General features: G+C 42.1%; 1 protein-coding gene across 1 annotated transcript in view; it reads right to left on the reverse strand.

The window, feature by feature from the left end:
- The window catches only part of XRRA1 (X-ray radiation resistance associated 1), a 102,569-nt gene that overhangs the window by 9,778 nt on the left and 70,068 nt on the right, over positions 1 to 22,723 (reverse strand). Inside the window, exon 10 of the mRNA XM_007448101.1 lies at positions 22,044 to 22,169. Coding sequence (XP_007448163.1) covers positions 22,044 to 22,169 — 126 coding nt within the window. The remainder of the gene's footprint in view (positions 1 to 22,043; positions 22,170 to 22,723) is intronic.

Here is a 22,723-nt window from a genome sequence, read left to right on the forward strand (position 1 = left end):
TTCCATGCCACACACAGCCTGGCACGGGATCTGGGGCAGTCAGGTCTTGGGAAAAGACTCCATCTAGGGATGCAGAGGTGGCTCGGGGGCCTGGGGTGTGGTCTAGGTGGGCAGTGGCAGCCACTGTCGCACTTACTCAAATAGCACTACAGAAGCAGCCCAACTTCCCACAGCTGCCCAGAGCTTCAATTCCTGAACCAAAACACCGTGATCCCCAGTTCCAGCCTAGGGAAGGCTCCAGCCCTGCCCATTCTATGCCACAGCCTTGCACTGGATCTGGGCCAACCATAATGAAAAGATGTGACCTTGGGCTGCAGCTGAGTGGAGCTGCAGACGCCTACACAGGAGCACCGGACCTCTATAAGGGCACAAGCCCCGCGCACTTCAGCACTCCCCTCCTTCAGAGCAAGGCCCCAGTGCGGGGAGAAGGGAAACACACACTTAAAGGGAAAGGAGCCAGCTCAAGCTTGACCCTCAGGGCTTCTGCTCCAGCAACTAGGCAGCAGGCCCCACCCCCGATAGAGTGAAGGTGGCCACTGAGCAGAGAGGAAGTCCTGCCTCACATCTGCTGGAGGCTCTAGCTAATCCAACACCAGCCACACCCTCATCTTAGTGGCCAGCACACCCTGAGGAAAGACGTGGCTGCCATCCACATCAGATCCAGCCGTCACCCCAAAGACACTGGGTACACCCAGTCTACATATGGATGCTCCCACATAAAAACATCCATTCAAGACTGGGGATTGGCCAAGATGTTAGAGTAGAAAGACCCTAAGCTCACCCCCTCTCACAGGCACACCAAAATCACAACTATTTATGGAACAGCCATTGATGAAAAGGACCAGAAGCTAACAGAAAAGGTCTTCTATGCCTAAGGATATAAAGAAGGAACCACAATGAGATGGGTAGAAGGGGTGGAGTTGCAATATAGTCAAGTCCCCTTGGGTGGGCAACCCACAAACAGGAGAAAAATGACAGTTGCAGAGGTTCTCCCAAAGAAGTGAGAGGTCCAAGCCCTACACTGAGCTCCCCAGACCAGGGCTTCTGCACTGGGAAGACGAGCCTCCAGAGCATCTGGCTTTGAGGGCCAGCAGGGCTTACTTTAGAGAGTCCCAGAGGGCTGGGGGAGATAGAGACCCCACTCGTAAAACACATGAATATCTCACACTCTGGGACCCAGGGCAGAAGCAGTAATTCGATATGAGCCTGGATTAAACCCATCTGCTGATCTTGAAGTCTCCTGGAGAAGCAGGATGCAACTGGAGCTCACCCTGGGGACATACACAGTGGTGGCAGCCATCTGGGGAGCTCATTCTGCCACGTGGACACTGGTGCTGGCAAGCGCCATTTTAGAATCCTCCTTCTAGCGTATTAGTCCCAGGGTGCAGTGATGCCCTGGTTCAACAGTCTGTAGACATCAGTACTGGGAGGCCTCAGGCCAGGCAACTAACTGGGAAAGGACACAGCCCTACCCACGAGCAGACAGGCTGCCTTAAGAACCCCTGAGCCCACAGCCACACCTGGACATGGCCCTGCCCACCAGAGGGCCCAGGACCTGGCCCCATATACCAGGGTGCAGGCACTAGACCTGAGGCCCTGGGAACCAGCTCCACCTACCAGTGGACAGGCCCCAGCCCCATAATCCCTTGGACCCAGCCCCACCCTCCAAGGATCCCGCTCTAGCCTCAGCCCATTTTTACCCACCAGTGGGCAGAGAGCAGCCATAAGAAAACCGCAGCCCCCAAGTCTGCAGACATGGCCTGCCCAATAGCAAGTCAGACCCTGCCCTGGGACCTGCTGGACCGTGGCCCTGCCCACCAGAGAACCTGGTCTAGCGTCAGACCCAGCTTCGCCCACCAGCAGGCAGACACCAGCCACAAGAAAACCACAGCCTTGCAGCCTGCAGAACCAGCCCACCCACTAGTAGGCCATATCCTGCCCTGGGAATGGCTGGGCCCTGGCCCACCCACTAGCAGGCCGACATGCATTTCAGGATACCCCAGACCCCACAACTAACTGTGTTAGGAATTGGCCCACCCACCAGCAATCTGACACCACCTCTAGGACCTCTGCACCCTGCAACCAGACCCCAGAAGACATCTCTGCCCACCAGTAGTCCAGCACTAGCCCCAGAACCTTCCTTCACCCACCAGTGGACACACAATAGACTGAGGTCTCCTGGACCCTGATTCTGCCCACCAGTAAGCTGGACCCAGGGCACCCCAAGGTTCTGCAGTCAGCCACCTCATGACTGGGTCCTATGAACCAGCGACAGGCAGCCTCCACACAAGGCAGGACCTGGAAACCAATAGGACTGGGGACCAATCAAATCTAGCAGACCACCCACGTGTTCACACACAGTCAGCCTGCCACAAAAGATCCACACAGCATACATAGCTCTGGTGATGAGAGGGTAGTGTACTGCTGGGACACACAGGACATCTCCTACAAAAGGACACTTCTCCAAAGTCGGGAAACAGAACCAACCTGCCAAATCCATAAAAATAAAAACAGCAACTTAGGCAAAATGAGGTGAAATAGGAACATGTTCCAGATGAAGGAACAAGCTATAACCTCAGAAGAAAAACTAAGTGGAGATAGGCAATCTACCTGAGAAAGAGTTCAGGGCAATGATCATAAGGATGATAAAAGAACTTGGACAAAGAATGGATGCACAGAGAGAGAAGTTAGAAGTTTTTAAAGAATCAGAAAATATAAAGAATAAACAAAGATGAAAAATGCAATAACTGAAATGAAAACACTAGAGGAATCAATAGTAGACTATATAACACAGCGGAAGAGGTCAGTGAGCTGGAAGACAGAGTAGTGGAAATCACTGCCACTGAATAGAAAAAAAGACAAATGAAATGAGGACAGTTAGAGACCTCTGGGACCACATCAAGTGCACAAATATTTGCACTATAGGGGTCTCAGAAAGAGAAGAGAAAGAGGCTGAGAACAACTGAAGACATAATAGCTGAAAACTTGCCTCACTGGGAAAGGAAACAGACATCCAAGTTCAGGAAGCACAGAGAGTCCCATACAGGATTAACTCAAAAGAGGAATACATCAAGACACATTGTAACTAAAATGACAACAATTAAAGAGAATACAAGAAGCAGCAAGGAAACTCCCATAAAGCTATCAGCTGATTTTTCATCAGAAAATCTGCAGGCCAGAGTTCAGAGTAAAGATTGTAAACGTGATCAAAGAACTTGGGAGGACAATGGATGCACAGAGGGAGAAGTTAGAAGTTTTTTTAAAAAGAAAATATAAAGAACAATCAAACAGAGGTGAAGAATACAATAACTGAAATGAAAAATACACTAGAGGGAATCAATAGGGGTACGGAAGAACAGATCACTAAAATTTGAAATTGAGATCAGCAACTTAATACAATTACACACACACACATATATACATATATATACATCTACATATATATAGAGAGAGAGAGGGAGAAGGAGAGGGAGAGAGACTGCTATACAAAAACTTCATGGTAACCACAAACCAAAACCTATAATATACACACAAAACAGAAAAAGGAATTCAAACATAAAACTAAAGATGGTCATCAAATCACAAGACAGCAAAAGAAGAAAGGGAAAAAAAGACCTATGAAAACAAAAACAAAACAATTAACAGGATGGCAGTAAGAACATACATATCAATAATCACCTTAAATGTAAATGGGCTAAATGCTCCAACCAAAAGATGAGTGGCTAAATGGTTAAAAAAACAAGACCTGTATATATGCTGCCTATAGGAGACTTATATCAGATCTAGAGACACATGCAAACTGAAAGTAAGGGGATGGAAAAAGGTATTCCATGCACATGGAAATCAAAAGAAAGCTGGAGTAGCAATACTCATATAGACAAAATAGACTTTAAAATAAAGACTGTTACAAGAGACAAGGACACTACATAATGATCAAGGGATCAATCCAAGAATATATAACAACTGTAAATATATATGCATGCAACACAGGAGCACACCAATGTATAAGGTAAATGCTAATAGCCATAAAAGGAGAAATCAATAGTAACACAATAATAGTGGGGGACTTTAACACCCCACTTACATCAATGGACAGATCATCCAGATAGAAAATCAATAAGGAAACACAAGCCTTAAATAACACATTAGATCACATTGACTTAATTGATATTTATGGAACATTCCATCTGAAAGCAGCAGAATACACATTCTTCTCAAGTGCACATGGAACATTCTCCAAGACAGATCACATGCTGGGCCACAAAGCAAGCCATGGTAAATTTAAGAAAACGGAAATCTTACCAAGCATCTTTTCTGACCACAACGCTGAGATTAGAAATCAACTACAAGAATAGACTTCCGGGAAGATGGCGGAAGAGTAAGACGCGGAGATCACCTTCCTCCCCACAGATACACCAGAAATACATCTACACGTGGAACAACTCCGACAGAACACCTACTGAACACTGGCAGAAGACCTCAGACCTCCCAAAAGGCAAGAAACCCCCCCCCCATACCTGGGTAGGGCAAAAGAAAAAAGAATAAACAGAGACAAAAGGACAGGGACGGGTCCTGCACCAGTGGGAGGGAGCTGTGAAGGAGGAAAAGTGTCCACACACTAGGAAGCCCCTTCGCGGGCAGAGGCTGCGGTGGTGGAGGGGGGGAGCTTCGGAGCCGCGGAGGAGAGCACAGGGGTGCGGAGGGCAAAGCAGATAGATTCCAGCACAGAGGATCGGCGCCGACCGGCACTCACCAGCCCGAGAGGCTGGTCTGCTCCCCCGCCGGAGTGGGCGGGTCTTCGGTCGGAGCGCAGGGAGAGGACTGCGGTTGGCGGTGTGAACACAGCCTGCAGGGGGTTAGTCCTCCACGGCTGGCAGGAAGGGAGTCCAGGGAAAAGTCTGGACCTACCGAAGAGGCAAGAGATTTTTTCTCTTCCCTGTTTATTTCCTGGTGTGCGAGGAGAGGGGATTAAGAACGCTGCTTAAAGGAGCTCCAGAGACGGGCACGAGCCATGGCTAAAAGCGTGGACCCCAGAGACAGACATGAGATGCTAAGGCTGCTGCTGCCGCCAAGAAGCCTGTGTGCGAGCACAGGTCACTATCCACACCCCCTTCTGGGGAGCCTGTGCAGCCCGCCACTGACAGGGTCCCGTGATCCAGGGACAACTCCCCCGGGAGAACATACGGTGCGCCTCAGGCTGGTGCAACGCCATGCCGGCCTCTGCCTCGCCCTGCGCTCCGTGAAACTCCCTACCCCCCACCCCCGGCCTGAATGAGCCAGAGGCCCCGAATCAGCGGCTCCTTTAACCCCGTCCTGTCTGAGCAAAGAACAAACGCCCTCCAGCGACCTACACGCACAGGCGGGGCCAAATCCAAAGCTGAGCCCCTGGGAGCTGTGAGAACAAAGAAGAGAAAGGGAAATCTCTCCCAGCAGCCTCAGAAGCAGCGGATTAAAGCTCCACAATCAACTTGATGTACCCTGCATCTGTGGAATACATGAACAGACAACGAATCATCCCAAATTAAGGAGGTGGACTTTAAGAGCAAGATTTATTATTCTTTCCCCTTTTCCTTTTTTTGTGTGTATGTGTATGCTTCTGTGTGAGACTTTGTCTGTATAGCTTTATTTCCACCATTTGTTCCAGGGTTATATCCATCCGTTTTTGTGTTTTTTTTGGGTTTTTTCCTCTTATTTTTTTTTTTTATTTTAATAACTTTATTATATTTTATCTTACTTTATTTTACTTTATCTTCTTTTTTTTCTTCCTTCTTTCCTTCCTTGCTCCCTCCCTCCCTCCCTCCCTCCTTTCTTTCTACTTCTACTAATTCTTTCTTTCTACTTTTTCTCCCTTTTCTTCTGAGCCGTGCGGATGAAAGGCTCTTGGTGCTGCAGCCAGGACTCAGTGCTGTGCCTCTGAGGTGGGAGAGCCAACTTCAGGATACTGGTCCACAAGAGACCTCCCAGCTCCACATAATATCAAATGGCGAAAATCTCCCAGAGATCTCCATCTCAACACCAGCACCCAGCTTCACTCAACGACCAGCAAGCTACAGTGCTGGACATCCTATGCCAAACAACTAGCAAGACAGGAACACAACCCCACCCATTAGCAGAGAGGCTGCCTAAAATCATAATAAGTCCACAGACACCCCAAAACACACCACCAGACGTGGACCTGCCCACTAGAGAGACAAGATCTAGCCTCATACACCACAACACAGCCACTAGTCCCCTCCACCAGGAAGCCTACACAACCCACTGAACCAACCTTAGCCACTGGAGACAGACATCAAAAACAACGGCAACTACAAACCAGCAGCCTGCAAAAAGGAGACTCCAAACACAGTAAGATAAGCAAAATGAAAAGACAGAAAAACACACATCAGATGAAGGAGCAAGATAAAAACCCACCAGACCTGACAAATGAAGAGGAAATAGGCAGTCTACCTGAAAAAGAATTCAGAATAATGATAGTAAAGATGATCCAAAATCTTGGAAACAGAATGGACAAAATGCAAGAAACATTTAACAAGGACCTAGAAGAACTAAAGATGAAACAGACAATGATGAACAACACAATAAATGAAATGAAAAATACTCTAGATGGGATCAATAGCAGGATAACTGAGGCAGAACGGATAAGTGACCTGGAAGATAAAATAGTGGAAATAACTACTGCAGAGCAGAATAAAGAAAAAAGAATGAAAAGAACTGAGGACAGTCTCAGAGACCTCTGGGACAACATTAAACGCACCAACATTCGAATTATAGGGGTTCCAGAAGAAGAAGAGAAAAAGAAAGGGACTGAGAAAATATTTGAAGAGATTATAGTTGAAAACTTCCCTAATATGGGAAAGGAAATAGTTAATCAAGTCCAGGGAGCACAGAGAGTCCAATACAGGATAAATCCAAGGAGAAATATACCAAGACACATATTAGTCAAACTGTCAAAAATTAAATACAAAGAAAACATATTAAAAGCAGCAAGGGAAAAACAACAAATAACACACAAGGGAATCCCCATAAGGTTAACAGCTGATATTTCAGCAGAAACTCTGCAAGCCAGAAGGGAGTGGCAGGACATACTGAAAGTGATGAAGGAGAAAAACCTGCAACCAAGATTACTCTACCCAGCAAGGATCTCATTCAGATTTGATGGAGAAATTAAAACCTTTACAGACAAGCAAAAGCTGAGAGAGTTCAGCACCACCAAACCAGCTCTACAACAACTGCTAAAGGAACTTCTCTAGGAAAGAAACACAAGAGAAGGAAAAGAGCTACAATAACGAACCCAAAACAATTAAGGAAATGGGATTAGGAACATACATATCGATAATTACCTTAAATGTAAATGGACTAAATGCTCCCACCAAAAGACACAGATTGGCTGAATGGATACAAAAACAAGACCCATATATTTGCTGTCTACAAGAGATCCACTTCAGACCTAGAGACACATACAGGCTGAAAGTAAGGGGATGGAAAAAGATATTCCATGCAAATGGAAACCAAAAGAAAGCTGGAGTAGCAATTCTCATATCAGACAAAATAGACTTTAAAATAAGGACTATCAGAAGAGACAAAGAAGGACACTACATAATGATTAAGGGATCGATCCAAGAAGAAGATATAACAATTGTAAATATTTATGCACCCAACATAGGAGCACCTCAATACATAAGGCAAAAACTAGCAGCCAAAAAAGGGGAAATCGACAGTAACACATTCATAGTAGGGGACTTCAACACCCCACTTTCACCAATGGACAGATCATCCAAAATGAAAATAAATAAGGAAACACAAGCTTTAAATGATACATTAAACAGGATGGACTTAATTGATATTTATAGGACACTCCATCCAAAAACAACAGAATACACATTTTTCTCAAGTGCTCATGGAACATTCTCCAGGATAGATCATATCTTGGGTCACAAATCAAGCCTTGGTAAATTTAAGAAAATTGAAATTATATCAAGTATCTTTTCCGACCACAACGCCATGAGATTAGATATCAATTATAGGAAAAGAGCAGTAAAAAATACAAACACATGGAGGCTAAACAATACACTACTTAGTAACGAAGTGATCACTGAAGAAATCAAAGAGGAAATTAAAAAATACCTAGAAACAAATGACAATGGAGATACAACGACCCAAAACCTATGGGATGCAGCAAAAGCAGTTCTAAGAGGGAAGTTTATAGCAATACAAGCCCACCTTAAGAAGCAGGAAACATCTCGAATAAACAACCTAACCTTGCACCTCAAGCAATTAGAGAAAGAAGAACAAAAAAACCCCAGAGTTAGCAGAAGGAAAGAAATCATAAAAATCAGATCAGAAATAAATGAAAAAGAAATGAAGGAAACAATAGCAAAGATCAATAAAACTAAAAGCTGGTTCTTTGAGAAGATTAACAAAATTGATAAACCATTAGCCAGACTCATCAAGAAAATAAGGGAGAAGACTCAAATCAATAGAATCAGAAATGAAAAAGGAGAAGTAACAACTGACACTGCAGAAATAAAAAAAATCATGAGGGATTACTACAAGCAACTCTATGCCAATAAAATGGACAATCTGGAAGAAATGGACAAATTCTTAGAAATGCACAAACTGCCAAGACTGAATCAGGAAGAAATAGAAAATATGAACAGACCAATCACAAACACTGAAATTGAAACTGTGATTAAAAATCTTCCAACAAACAAAAGCCCAGGACCAGATGGCTTCACAGGCGAATTCTATCAAACATTTAGAGAAGAGCTAACACCTATCCTTCTCAAACTCTTCCAAAATATAGCAGAGGGAGGAACACTCCCAAACTCATTCTACGAGGCCACCATCACCCTGATTCCAAAACCAGACAAGGATGTCACAAAGAAAGAAAACTACCGGCCAATATCACTGATGAATATAGATGCAAAAATCCTCAACAAAATACTTCCAAACAGAATGCAACAGCACATTAAACGGATCACACACCATGATCAAGTGGGGTTTATTCCAGGAATGCAAGGACTCTTCAATATACACAAATCAATCAATGTGATACACCATATTAACAAATTGAAGGAGAAAAACCATATGATCATCTCAATAGATGCAGAGAAAGCTTTTGACAAAATTCAACACCCATTTATGATAAAACCCCTGCAGAAAGTAGGCATAGAGGGAACTTTCCTCAACATAATAAAGGCCATATATGACAAGCCCACAGCCAACATCATCCTCAATGGTGAAAAACTGAAAGCATTCCCACTAAGATCAGGAACAAGACAAGGTTGCCCACTCTCACCACTCTTATTCAACATAGTTTTGGAAGTTTTAGCCACAGCAATCAGAGAAGAAAAGGAAATAAAAGGAATCCAAATTGGAAAAGAAGAAGTAAAGCTGTCACTATTTGCAGATGATATGATACTATACATAGAGAATCGTAAAGATGCTACCAGAAAACTACTAGAGCTAATCAATGAATTTGGTAAAGTAGCAGGATACAAAATTAATGCACAGAAATCTCTGGCATTCCTATACACTAATGATGAAAAATCTGAAAGTGAAATCAAGAAAACACTCCCATTTACCATTACAACAAAAAGAATAAAATATCTAGGAGTAAACCTACCTAAGGAGACAAAAGACCTGTATGCAGGAAATTATAAGACGCTGATGAAAGAAATTATAGATGATACAAATAGATGGAGAGATATACCATGTTCTTGGATTGGAAGAATCAACATTGTGAAAAGGACTCTACTACCCAAAGCAATCTACAGATTCAATGCAATCCCTATCAAACTACCACTGGAATTTTTCACAGAACTAGAACAAAAAATTTCACAATTTGTATGGAAACACAAAAGACCCCGAATTGCCAAAGCAATCTTGAGAACGAAAAACGGAGCTGGAGGAATCAGGCTTCCTGACTTCAGACTATACTACAAAGCTACAGTAATCAAGATAGTATGGTACTGGCACAAAAACAGAAATATAGATCAGTGGAACAGGATAGAAAGCCCAGAGATAAACCCACACACATATGGTCACCTTATCTTTGATAAAGGAGGCAGGAATGTACAGTGGAGAAAGGACAGCCTCTTCAATAAGTGGTGCTGGGAAAGCTGGACAGCTACATGTAAAACTATGAGATTAGATCACTCCCTAACACCATACACAAAAATAAGCTCAAAATGGGTTAAAGACCTAAATAAAAAAAAAAAAAACTGTAAAAAACACAAACACTTGGAGGATAAATGGTATGCTACTGAACAACCAATGGATCACTGAAGAAATCAAAGGTGAAATTTAAAAAATACCTAGAGACAAATGAAAGCAAAAACACGACAATCCAAAACCTATGGGACTCAGCAAAAGCAGTTATAAAAGGAAAGTTTATGGCAATACAGTGTTACCTCAGGAAATAAGAAAAAATCTCAAACAACCTAAACTTACACCTAAAGCAACTAGAGAAAGAAGAACAAACAAAACCCAAAGTTAGTAGAAGGAAAGAAATCATAAAGATCAGAGCAGAAATAAATGAAACAGAAATGAAGAAAACAATAGAAAAGATCAATGAAACTAAAGTTGGTTCTTTGAAAAGAAAAACAAAATTAATAAACCTTTAGCCAGACTCATCAAGGAAGGAAGGGAGAGGACTCAAATCAATAAAATCAGAAATGAAAAAGAAGTTACAACTGACACCACAGAAATACAAAGGATCATAAGAGACTACTACAATAAACTACACGAGAATAAAATGGACAACCTAGAAGAAATGGACAAATTCCTAGAAAGGTACAATCTTCCAAGAGTGAACCAGTAAGAAATACAAAATATGAACAGACCAATTACCAGTACTGATATTAAAACTGTGATTTTAAAAAGTCCAACAAACAAAAGTCCAGGACCAGATGGCTTCACAGGCAAATTCTATCAAACATTTAGAGAAGAGTTAACACCAATCCTATGAAACTATTCCAAAAAATTGCAGAGGAAGGAACACTCCCAAACTCATTCTGTGAGTCCACCATCACCCTGATACCAAAACCACACAAAGATATGACAAAAAAAGAAAATTACAGGCCAATATCACTGATGAACAGAGATGCAAAAATCCTTGACAAAATACTAGCAATCCAAATCCAACAATACATTAAAAGGATCATACAACATGATCAAGTGGGATTTATCCCAGGGATGCAAGGATTCTTCAATATACACAAATCAATCATTGGGATACACCACATCAACAGATTGAAGAATAAAAACCATATGACCATCTCAATAGATGCAGAAAAAGCTTTTGACAAAATTCAACACCCATTTATGATAAAAACTCTCCAGAAAGTGGGCATAGTGGGAATGTACCTAAACATAATAAAGGCCATATATGACAAACCCACAGGTAACATCATACTCGAAGGTGAAAAGCTGAAAGCATTTCTTCTAAGATCAGGAACAAGACAAGGATGTCTACTCTAGCCACTTTTATTCAACATAGTTTTGGAAGTCCTAGCTACAACAGTCATAGATGAAAAAGAAATAAAGGGAATCCAAATTGGAAAGGAAGAAGTAAAACTGTCACCATTTGTAGCTGATGCAATAGTACATATAGAAAATCCTAAAGACACCACCAGAAAACTACTAGCACTCATCGCTGAATTCAGTAAAGGTGCAGGATATAAAATCAATATACAGAAATCTGTTCCATTCCTACACATTAACAATGAACTATCATAAAGAGAAATTAAGGAAACAATCCCATTTACCATCACATCAAAAAGAATAAAATATCTAGGAATGAACCTACCTAAGGAGGCAAAAGAACTGTATTCGGAAAAGTATAAGACACTGATGAAAGAAAAAGACGACAAACAGATGGAAAGATACACCGTGTTCTTGGATTGGAAGAATCAATATTGTTAAAATGACCATACTACCAAAGGCAATCTACAGATTCAATGCAGTCCCTATCAAGCTATCAATGGACATGGGGGGGAAGGGGAAGCTGGGATGAAGTGAGAGAGTAGCATTGATATATATACACTACCAATTGTAAAATGGATGGCAAGTGGGAAGCTGCTGCATAGCACAGGGAGATCAGCTTGATGCCTTCTGATGACTTAGAGGGGTGGGATAGGGAGGGTGGGAGGAAGACTCAAGAGGGAGGGGATATAGGGATATATGTATACATATAGCTGATTCACTGTGTTGTACAGCAGAAACTAACACAACATTGTAAAGCAATTAAACTCCAATAAGGATATTAAAATTCAAAAAAAATATCAATGGCATTTTTCAAAGAACCAGAACAAACTATATTAAAATTTGTATTGAAACACAAAAGAACCCAAATAGTCTAAACAATCTTGATAAAGAATAACAGATCTGGACGAATCATGCTCCCTGACTTCAGACTATATTACAAAGCTACAATATAATCAAAACATTATGGTACTGGCATAAAAAGAGACATCAGTGCAACAGTAGAGAGAGCCCAGAAAAAAAACATGCACTTATGATCAATTAATCTATGACAAAGGAGGCAAGAATATACAATGGAGAAACGATAATCTCTTCAAATAAGTGGTACTGGGAAAACTGGACAGCTAAATGTAAAAGAGTGAAGTTAAAACGTTCTTGAACACCATATACAAAAATAAAGTCAAAATGGATTAAAGACCTAAATGTAAGACTGGATACTGTAATACTTTTAGAGGAAAACAAAGGCAGAACAGTCTTTGACATAAATCATAGCAATATTTTTTTGGATCTGTTTCCTAAACCAAAGGAAATAAATGCAAAAATAAACAAATGGAACCTAATTAAACCTAAAAGTTTTTGCACAGCAATAGAAGCCATTGAAAAAAGGAAAAGACAACCTCCTGCGTAGGAGAAAATGATATGACCAATAAGGGATTAATATCCAATATATATATAAATAGCTCATACAACTCAACATCAAAAAAACCAAACAACCTGATTAAAAAATGGGCAGAAGAACCGAAGACATTTTTCTAAGGAGCAAATGCAGATGGCCAACAGGCCCATGAAAAGATGCTGAACACTGCTAATCATTAGGGAAATGCAAATCAAAACCACAATGAGATATTATCTCACACCTCTCAGAATGGCTATCATCAAAAAGAACACAAATATAACAATTGTTGGAGAGGATGTGGAGAAAAGACAACCCTCATGCACTGTTGGTGGGAATGTAAACTGTACAGCCACTGTGGAAAACAGTATGGAGGTTTCTCAAGAAACTTAAAATAGAACTACCATTGACCAAGCAGTTCTACTCCTGGGTAAATATCTGAAAAAAACAAAAGCACTAATTTGAAAAGGTACATGCATCCCAGTGTTCATAGCACCATTGTTTACAAATGGCAAGATATGGAAGCAACCTAAGTGACCATCAACAGATGAATGGATAAAGAAGACGTGGTATACACACACACACACAATGGACTAACAGCCATAAAAAAGAATGAAATCTTGCCATTTGCAGCAACATGGATGGACTTGGAGGGTATTATTTTAAGTGAAGTAAGTCAGAGAAAGACAAATGCTGTATGATATCACTTAGTTGTGGAATCTAAAAAATACAGGAAACTAGTGAATACAATAAGAAAGAAGCAGACTTACAGATATAGAAAACAAACTAGTGGTGACCAATGGGGAAGGGGGAAGGGGGAAGGGGCAATATAGGTGTAGAGAAGAAAGATGTACAAACTATTAGGTATAAAATAAGTTCCAAGGATATATTGTACAACACGGGGAATACGGACATTACTTTATAGTAATTATAAATGGAGTACAACCTTTAAAAACTATGAATCACTGACTGTACACCTCTAACTTATATAATATTGTACAGCAACTATATTTCAATTAAAAAATTTTTTTTAATCACATCCAAAAATACCTAGGAATAAACTTATCCAAGGAAGTGAAAGCCTGTATTTGGAAAACTGTAAAACATGGATGAAGGAAATTAAAGATGATTCAATGAAATGGAAAGATATCCTATGCTGGAGGATAGGAAGATTTTAATATTGTTAAAATGGCCATACTACCCAAAGCAATCTACAGATTTAATGCAATCCCTATCAAAATACCCATTACTTTTTCCAGAGAACTAGAAGAAATAATACTAAAATACAATAAAGACCCAGAATTGCCAAAGCAGTCCCAAGGAAAAGAACAAAGCTGGAGGTATAACCCTCCCAGACTTCAGACTATACTATAAAGCTATAGTAATCAAAAACAGCATGGTGTTGACACAAAAACAGACACATACATCAATGGAACAGAATAAAAAGCTGAGAAATAAAGCCACACACCTACGGTCAATTAATCTACGACAAACGAGGCAAGAATATAAATGGAAAAAAGACAGTCTCCTCAGTAAGTGGTGCTGGGAAAACTGGACAGCTACATGTAAAAATATATATATATTAGAACATTCTCTTGGGAACTCCCCGGCAGTCCAGTGTTTAGGACTCCATGCTTTCAATGCCAAGAGCCCAGGTTCAATCCCTGGTCAGGGACCTAAGATCCCACAAGCTGCGCAGCGCAGCCAAAAAAAGAACATTCTCTTACACCATATACAAAAATAAACTCAAAATGGTTTAATCACCTAAATGTAAGACCTGAAATCATAAAAGTCCTAGAAGAGAACATAGACCGAACACTCTTTGACATAAATTATAGCAATATTTTTTTGCATCACTTTCCTAAGGCAAAAGAAATAAGAGCAAAAATAAACAGATGGGACCTAATTAAACTTAAAAGCTTCTGCATAGCAAAGGAAACCACTGACAAAACAAAAAGGCAATCTGTGGAATGGGGGAAAATATTTGCAAATGATGCAACTAACAAGGGGTTAATATACATACAAACAGCTCATTATCAAAAAACCCAAATAATCCAATTGAAAACTGGGCAGAAGATTTGAAGAGAGATTTTTCCAAAGACATACAGATGGCCAACAGTCACATGAAATATGCTCAACATCGCTAATAGAGTAATGCAAATCAAAACCACAATGAGATATCACCTTACATCTGTCAGAATGGCTGTCATCAAAAAGTCTACCATGGGACTTCCCTGGTGGCGCAGTGGTTAAGAATCTGCCTGCCAATGCAGGGGACATAGGTTCGAGCCTGGTCTGGGAAGATCCCACATGCTGCGGAGCAACTAAGCCCGTGCACCACAACTACTAAGCTTGCGCTCTAGAGCCAGTGAGCCACAACTACTGAGCCCGCATGCCTAGAGCCCATGCTCTGCAACAAGAGAAGCCACCACTATGAGAAGCCCGGGCACCACAATGAACAGTAGCCCCTGCTCGCTGCAACTAGAGAAAGCCTGCGTGCAGCAACGAAGACCCAACACAGCCATAAATAAATAAATAAATAAATAAATAAAATTTTACAAATATTAAAAAAAATGTCTACCAATAACAAATGTTGGAGAAGATGTGGAGAAAAGGGAACCCTCGTATACTATTGGTGGGAATGTAAACTGGCGGTATTACTCAGCTATAAAGAAAATGAAATAATGCCATTTGCAGCAACATGGATAGACCTAGAAAATATTACGTTTAGTGAAATAAGTTAGAGAAAGACAAATGCTGTATGATATCACTTATATTGGAATCTAAAAAATAATATAAATGAATGTATACACAAAACAGAAACAGACTCACAGAAAACAAACTTGTGGTTACCAAAGGGGAGAGTGAAGCAGGGAAGGACAAATTAGGGGTATGGGATTAATAAATATAAACTATTATATATAAAATAGACAAGCAACAAGGATATACTGTATAGCACAGGGAATTATACTCAGTCTTATAATAACCTATAATGGAATATAATCTGCAAAAATACTGAATCACTATGCTATACACCTGAAACTAACACAATATTGTAAATCAACTATAATTCCATAAAAAAAAGAAATATGGAGACTTAAATTTGACAGGACTTGGATTAGATATGGGTGGGGAGGAGGGATGTACAGGAGAGAGAAGTATCAAAGACGACAACCAGGGGCTTCCCTGGTGGCGCAGTGGTTGAGAGTCCGCCTGCCGATGCAGGGGACACGGGTTTGTGCCCCGGTCCGGGAAGATCCCACATGCCACAGAGCGCCTAGGCCCGTGAGCCATGGCCGCTGAGCCTGCGCGTCCGGAGCCTGTGCTCCGCAACAGGAGAGGCCACAACAGTGAGAGGCCCGCGTACCGCAAAAAAAAAACAAAAACGACAACCAGGTTTTGCCTCAAGTACCTGAATGGAGTCAATAGCTCAAGTAACTCAGCTATTGACAACGATATGGAATCATGGAAGAACATCCATTTTTGAATTGATAAGATCATTAATTCACTTTGGATATGTGTTTTTGGAGGTGCCTCTTAGACCTCCAAGTAGAAATTCAAGTAGACAGTAGATACACTGGTCTCAGGTATAAAGGAGTTATAAGTTTGTGAGGCATTGGTCATGGGCAATGGGTATGTGAAGCCAGCCTCGGGAGAAAACACAGAGTAAGAGGAGAAAAGGGACTCAAAGTAGGCCTTGAAGGACTTTGACATTTGATCATCTAGACCAGAGGTCAGCAAACCTTTTCTGTCAAAGGCCAGTTAATAAATGTTTTAGGCTTTGCAGGCCATACAGTCTCTGTTGCAACTATTCAACTTTGCTGTTGTAGCACAAAAGCAGCCATAGACAATTCATAAGTAAATAAGTGTGGTGACTCTTCCAACAAAACTTTACTTATGGACTCTGAAATTTGAATTTCACATAATTTTCATGGGTCATGAAGTATTATTCTTCTTTTGATTTTTTCAACCATTTAAAAATGTAAGAACCACTCTTAGCCAAAGAATATACAAAAAACAGGGTCAGCAGATATAGCCTGTTGGCCAAAATCTGGGTCCCTATCTGTTTAATAAGGTTTCATTAGAACACTGCCATGCTCATTCACTTATGTATTGCCTTTTGTGCTACAAGGGCAGAGTTGACCAGTGACAGAGTAATATATTTACTATCTGTCTCTTTTACAGAAAAAGTTTTCCAGACTTCTTATCTAGACTGTAGAAAAAGAGGGAAGAAAGATGAATCTATGAAGAAACCTAATATGTGTTGATAAATGACTATATAATGATGGTTAAAGAGGGTGCAGAGTCGCTTTTGTGCAAATCAAGTAGTCAAGAAGCAGTCACCACAAAATGGGAGATGGAGAATTTAACTTTGTCAGGATGCAAAATTACATCCATCCAAATCAGGTAGCTAAAAAGTTGAAGAAAGTTACAATTAAAACTGGTGGAGGGACTTCCCTCATGGCGAAGTGGTTAAGAATCCGCCTGCCAATGCAGGGGACATGGGTTCGAGCCCTGGTCCGGGAAGATCCCACATGCCGTGGAGCAGCTAAGCCCATGCGCCACAACTACTGAGCCTGCGCTCTAGAGCCCGTGAGCCACAACTACTGAGCCCGCGTGCCACAACTACTGAAACCCACATGCCTAGAGCCCCTGCTCCACAACAAAAGAAGCCACCGCAATGAGAAGCCCGCACACCCCAACGAAGAGTAGCCCCCACTCACCGCAACTACCGCACGCAGCAAGGAAGACCCAACGCAGCCAAAAATATAAATAAATAAATTTATTAAAAAAAATACTGGTGGAAAGTTGAAAGATACCCAGGGCACATGTGTCATATTTTCTGTGAAATTAAGTCCCAGCTGAAAGATACAGGCTTAGGATTCTGGCTGATTATTGTAAGCAGAATTTGACCATCAGGTTAGCTTGTCCCTTATAAGGTGAGTTTAATGTCCCTGGAAATAAATTCAGATTCCAATGACACCTTGAAATTTCTGCCCAATTTTTCATTGGGTTAGGGTGAATATAACTTAATAGTCAAACTTATGAAGTAAGTAAGTATTAGTTAAAGGTGGAGTGAAAGTGATTATTTTACTTTTGGCACAGAAATTACTAGATTTCTAAGTGAATATTCTAGATGTATATAAATTCTGTTTGAAGGCATAACTGGTTTTAAAATGTTTAACTTTAATAAATTGAATATTAATTTCAACACAGGTTGCCTGAGTACTCCTTGACATGATCAGAACATCACTCATTCATCTCACAAACATAACTGAGCACCTAACATGTATCAGGTGCTATTTGAAAAGATGATGAAATAGTTGTAAGCAAAACAAAGTCACAGCTCTCAAAAGAACCTACATTCTGGCAGTAGACAACTGATCACAGACAAAAAGATATATGTAAGGGGGTAACTCTCATAAAGAAAAATGTTTAAAAACTCAAGTGAAATGTAGAAAACAGGAAAGACTGCTGCTCCCCTCCTAACAACAATATAAAAACTGAATAACCTACACCTGCACAACTTTTCTTGAGTCCAACAGAGAGCTAAGGTCTCAGGGCAATCAAGTGGCCTGAAATATAAGGAAAGTAGGGCACCTCCAAGGAGGGATGGGACATGGACCCTGGCTCACCTGTGGCAGAACGTGGGAGGAAAAGATGATGAGTGGCATTTAGGTATTTAAGAAGTCAGCTAAAATTTTTAATGAATTGCTAAAGGCCAAGTGTGGGCTACAGGAGGAGAATAGAACTCCTGAGTGCTGCAGACACAAGGGGAATTCACACCCACTTGTAGGCAAAAGACTGGACACAGTGAGGGAGACTGGAGAAAGCCTTCCTTGGGGTGCAGGCCTGGAGGAGGAGAGCAGCTGCCATTGTAGGAAAGGCAGGAAGCCCTGCCAACCCTGCTCCCTAGTGAACAAAAGCCTTAAGTTGCTGAGGAAGGTCAGCAAACCCTGTTGGGCCCAGGGCCCTGCATCTGGGGAGGGAAAAAATTAAAACCTGCTACTCCTGTGGTAGGGGAGGAATTCAACCTGGCCCATTACATTAGAAGTCGCCTACTGCTGGGACAGGGGTAGGACCACTGAGAAGGGTACATCCTTGAGACACAGGAACCCAGGGCCTATTTAAGACGGGGGTTGGGCCCTCCCACTGGCACCCTACCACCAGACTAGCAAGCACTAACTAACAAGCAAAAGCAGTCACTGCTGGGGGAGGAACAAGAGTGTGGAGATAAACCCTCTGAGGTGTAAGAACACAGAAAAGGCTGCAAGATGAGGATAGAGCAGGAATGCTGAGAAAATGCTCCAGCACCCCAGCAAGAACCAACTACATGCTGTTTCAGTGAGATACACTTTAAATACAAAGTTATAAATAGGCTGAAAGTAAAAGGAAAGAACGATACACCATGCGAACAGTAAGCATAAGACAGCTGTGCATCTATACTAAAATCACACAAAACAGACATTAAAACAAGGAGTATAATTAGAGGCAAAGACAGACAAGTCATAATAAGAAAAGGATAAACACATCAAACAGATATAAAAATTCTAAATGAATATGTACCCAAGGGTAGAGCTTCAAAATACATGCAGCAAAAACTGACAGAACTAAAGGGAGAAATAAACAAATCCACAATCATGGCTGGAGATTTTAGCATACTGCTCTCAATAATTAATAGAACACATAAAACAATAGTACATAAAAGATCTGAGTGACACCACCAACCACCTTAACTTAGTTGATATTTATAGAACACTATCCCCCAAAACTGTAGAATATACATTTTTTTTTCTAAGTGCACACAGAGTGTTCACCAAGCTAGAATATAGGGTGGACCATAAAATAAGTTTAAATAAATTTCAGAAGAATGAAATCTTACAGATTATGTTATCTGACCACAATAGAATTAAATTAGAACTCAACAAATGTAAGTTATCTAGAAGATCCCCATATATTTGGAAACAAAACAACTCACTTCTAAACAACCCAAGGGTCAAAGAAGAAATCATAAAAAAAAAAATATTTTAACTGAATGAAAATCAAGACACAATTTGTAGGATGCAGCTCTAACAGTGCTTAAAGAAGATATTTATAGCTGTACATGCTTATATTAAAAAGAAGAAAGGTCTAAATCAATGATCTAATATTATACTATTTATGAATCTAGAAAAAGAAGAGCCAATTAAGCTCATTGTGAGTAGAAAATAAAGTTATGAGCAGAAATCAATGAAATGGAAAACAGACTACAGAGAAATCCAAAGAAACCAGCACCTAGCTTAGTGGGGTTTTTTTTAAGTCAATAAAAGGGATAACTTCTAACTATTTTGGATCAATAAAAGACACAACTTACCAGTTTCAAGAATGAAAGGAGGACCCATAATACATCTCTTATCCACTGATTTTCAACAAGGGTGAGCAGACCACTCAATGGGGAAAGAACAGTCTTTTCAATAATGGTGTTGAAGGACTTCCCTGGTGGTGCAGTGGTTAAGAATCTGCCTGCCAATGCAAGGGACATGGGTTCGAGCCCTGGTCTGGGAAGATCCCACATGCTGTGGAGCAACTAAGCCCGTGCGCCACAACTACTGAGCCTGCGCTCTAGAGCCCGCGAGCCACAACTACTGAAGCCCGCGTGCCTAGAGCCCATGCTCCACAAGAGAAGCCACCGCAATGAGAAGCCCACGTGCCACAGCAAAGAGTAGCCCCCGCTAGGTGCCACTAGAGAAAGCCCGTGCACAGCAATGAAGATCCAATGCAGCCAAATATAAATAAATAAATTTATTTAAAAAAATAAACGGTGTTGAGAAAACTGCATATCCACATACAAAAGAATGAAGCCGGACCCCTATCTCGCACCACATATAAACATTAACTCAAAATGGATCAAAGACCTGGGATTCCCTGGTGGCGCAGTGGTTGGGAGTCCGCCTGCCGATGCAGGGGACGCGGGGTTTTGCACCGGTCCGGGAGGATCCCACACGCCGCAGAGCGGCTGGGCCCGTGAGCCATGGCCGCTGAGCCTGCGTGTCTGGAGCCTGTGCTCCGCAGCGGGAAAGGCCACAGCAGTGACAGGCCCGCGTACCGCAAAAAAAAAAAAGGATCAAAGACCTAAATGTTACAGCTAAAATTATAACTCTTAGAAGAAAACACCCGGGAAGTTTGGCTGTACTAACCACTTGCCTCAGAAGGAATGTAAGCAGAGTACCTTAAAAGTTGCCTGCATTTCACACCTGAGTAGGGCTCAATTAGTGGGGTTTACTGGAAGTTTTATAGGACATGGCTGTTGGAAAAATATGTTAACATAAAATATGGTAAGGGCGGGGGGCTTCCCTGGTGGCACAGTGGTTAAGAATCCGCCTGCCAATGCAGGGGACACAGGTTTGAGCCCTGGTCCGGGAAGATTCCACATGCCGTGGAGCAGCTAAGCCCGCAAGCCACAACTACTGAGCCCATGCGCCACAACTACTGAAGCCCGTGCACCTAGAGCCCATGCTCAACAAGAGAAGCCCACACACCGCAACGAAGAGTAGCCCCCACTTGCCGCAACTAAAAGAAAGCCCATGTGCAGCAACAACGACCCAACATAGCCATAAATAAATTAATTAAAAAACAAAAACATGTTAAGGAAACACATGTTAAATCTGTCCCATGGACTTTACATCTGCTGCTCCCTTAGGCTAGAACATTTCTCACTTCACTCTACCCTCAGTCTTCACCTCAATAAACTCACTGATTCCCATCTCAGCTTAAACATCACTCTGCAGAGAACCTTCCCTGATCCCAAATATTAGGTGAGACCCCCTGCCCTGTCACATACTTCATAGCACTGTGAATGTCTTCATAACACTGAGCAGTCTTATATTGTGATTATTTGTCCAGTATCAGTCTTCAGATTCAGAGGCTGAATCTTTCTTTTGCACAGCTGTATCCCCAGTGCCTGGCACAGAGCCTGGCACATGTTGTGTTAAATCAATATCTGTGACTGAATGGATGGACTCCTGCCTTGGCCTGCATGCCCTCTGCTTCCCCCCACCCTGAGAATTCCTGAGCCTGCATACGGTTGATGAAGGGAACGGGAGGGTTAGCTTTCAGGCCAGAGCAGCTCACACCCCACCCTCCCGTCTGTGCCCCTGAGGAAAGAGGTAGAGAAGCAGAGAGTTACCTTGTTGTAGGCCAGGCTAAGGTACCTCAGCTCTGGGAAGGGCAGGGCCAGCGTCTGGTTCCTCGCCTTCAGTGACTTCACGGGAAGAATCTCGAATATGGGAGGAAGCGCACATACCTTGGTTGCCTTAGAAGGAAAAGAAAGTCAAAGTCAAAGTGCCCTGGTGATAAGAAGTGGGCCAACAGACCCTTCCTATGGAGTGTGATGGAAAGAATGACCATTCTCGAGAGGCTGGGTCAAAAGAGACATCCAGGGTCATAAGGGGTGATGTCATCAAGGGCCCAGAGTTCTGGCTCCAAGTTTCCTATGTCACGTGGTGAGCTAGTTCTCTGGTACGCAAAGTTTCAGTTTCAAGTTCTCTGAAGCCAAAGAACAATACAGCAGTGTACCACTGCTGAGGCTCTTTGCTCTCACCTCCCACTTTCTGCCCTATAGCAGCTTATCCTGAACTTGCCCCTCTATACGGTTGAGTTAAAATTTATCCAGGGCTTCCCTGGTGGTGCAGTGGTTGAGAGTCCGCCTGCCGATGCAGGGGATGCGGGTTCGTGCCCCGGTCTGGGAAGATCCCACATGCTGCAGAGCGGCTGGGCCCGTAAGCCATGGCCGCTGAGCCTGCGCGTCCAGAGCCTGTGCTCCACAACGGGAGAGGCCACAACAGTGAGAGGCCCGCGTATCGCAAA

The sequence above is a fragment of the Lipotes vexillifer genome, unplaced genomic scaffold, assembly GCF_000442215.2.
Source record: "Lipotes vexillifer unplaced genomic scaffold, Lipotes_vexillifer_v1.1 scaffold640, whole genome shotgun sequence".
In the NCBI taxonomy this organism is placed as follows: domain Eukaryota; kingdom Metazoa; phylum Chordata; class Mammalia; order Artiodactyla; family Lipotidae; genus Lipotes; species Lipotes vexillifer.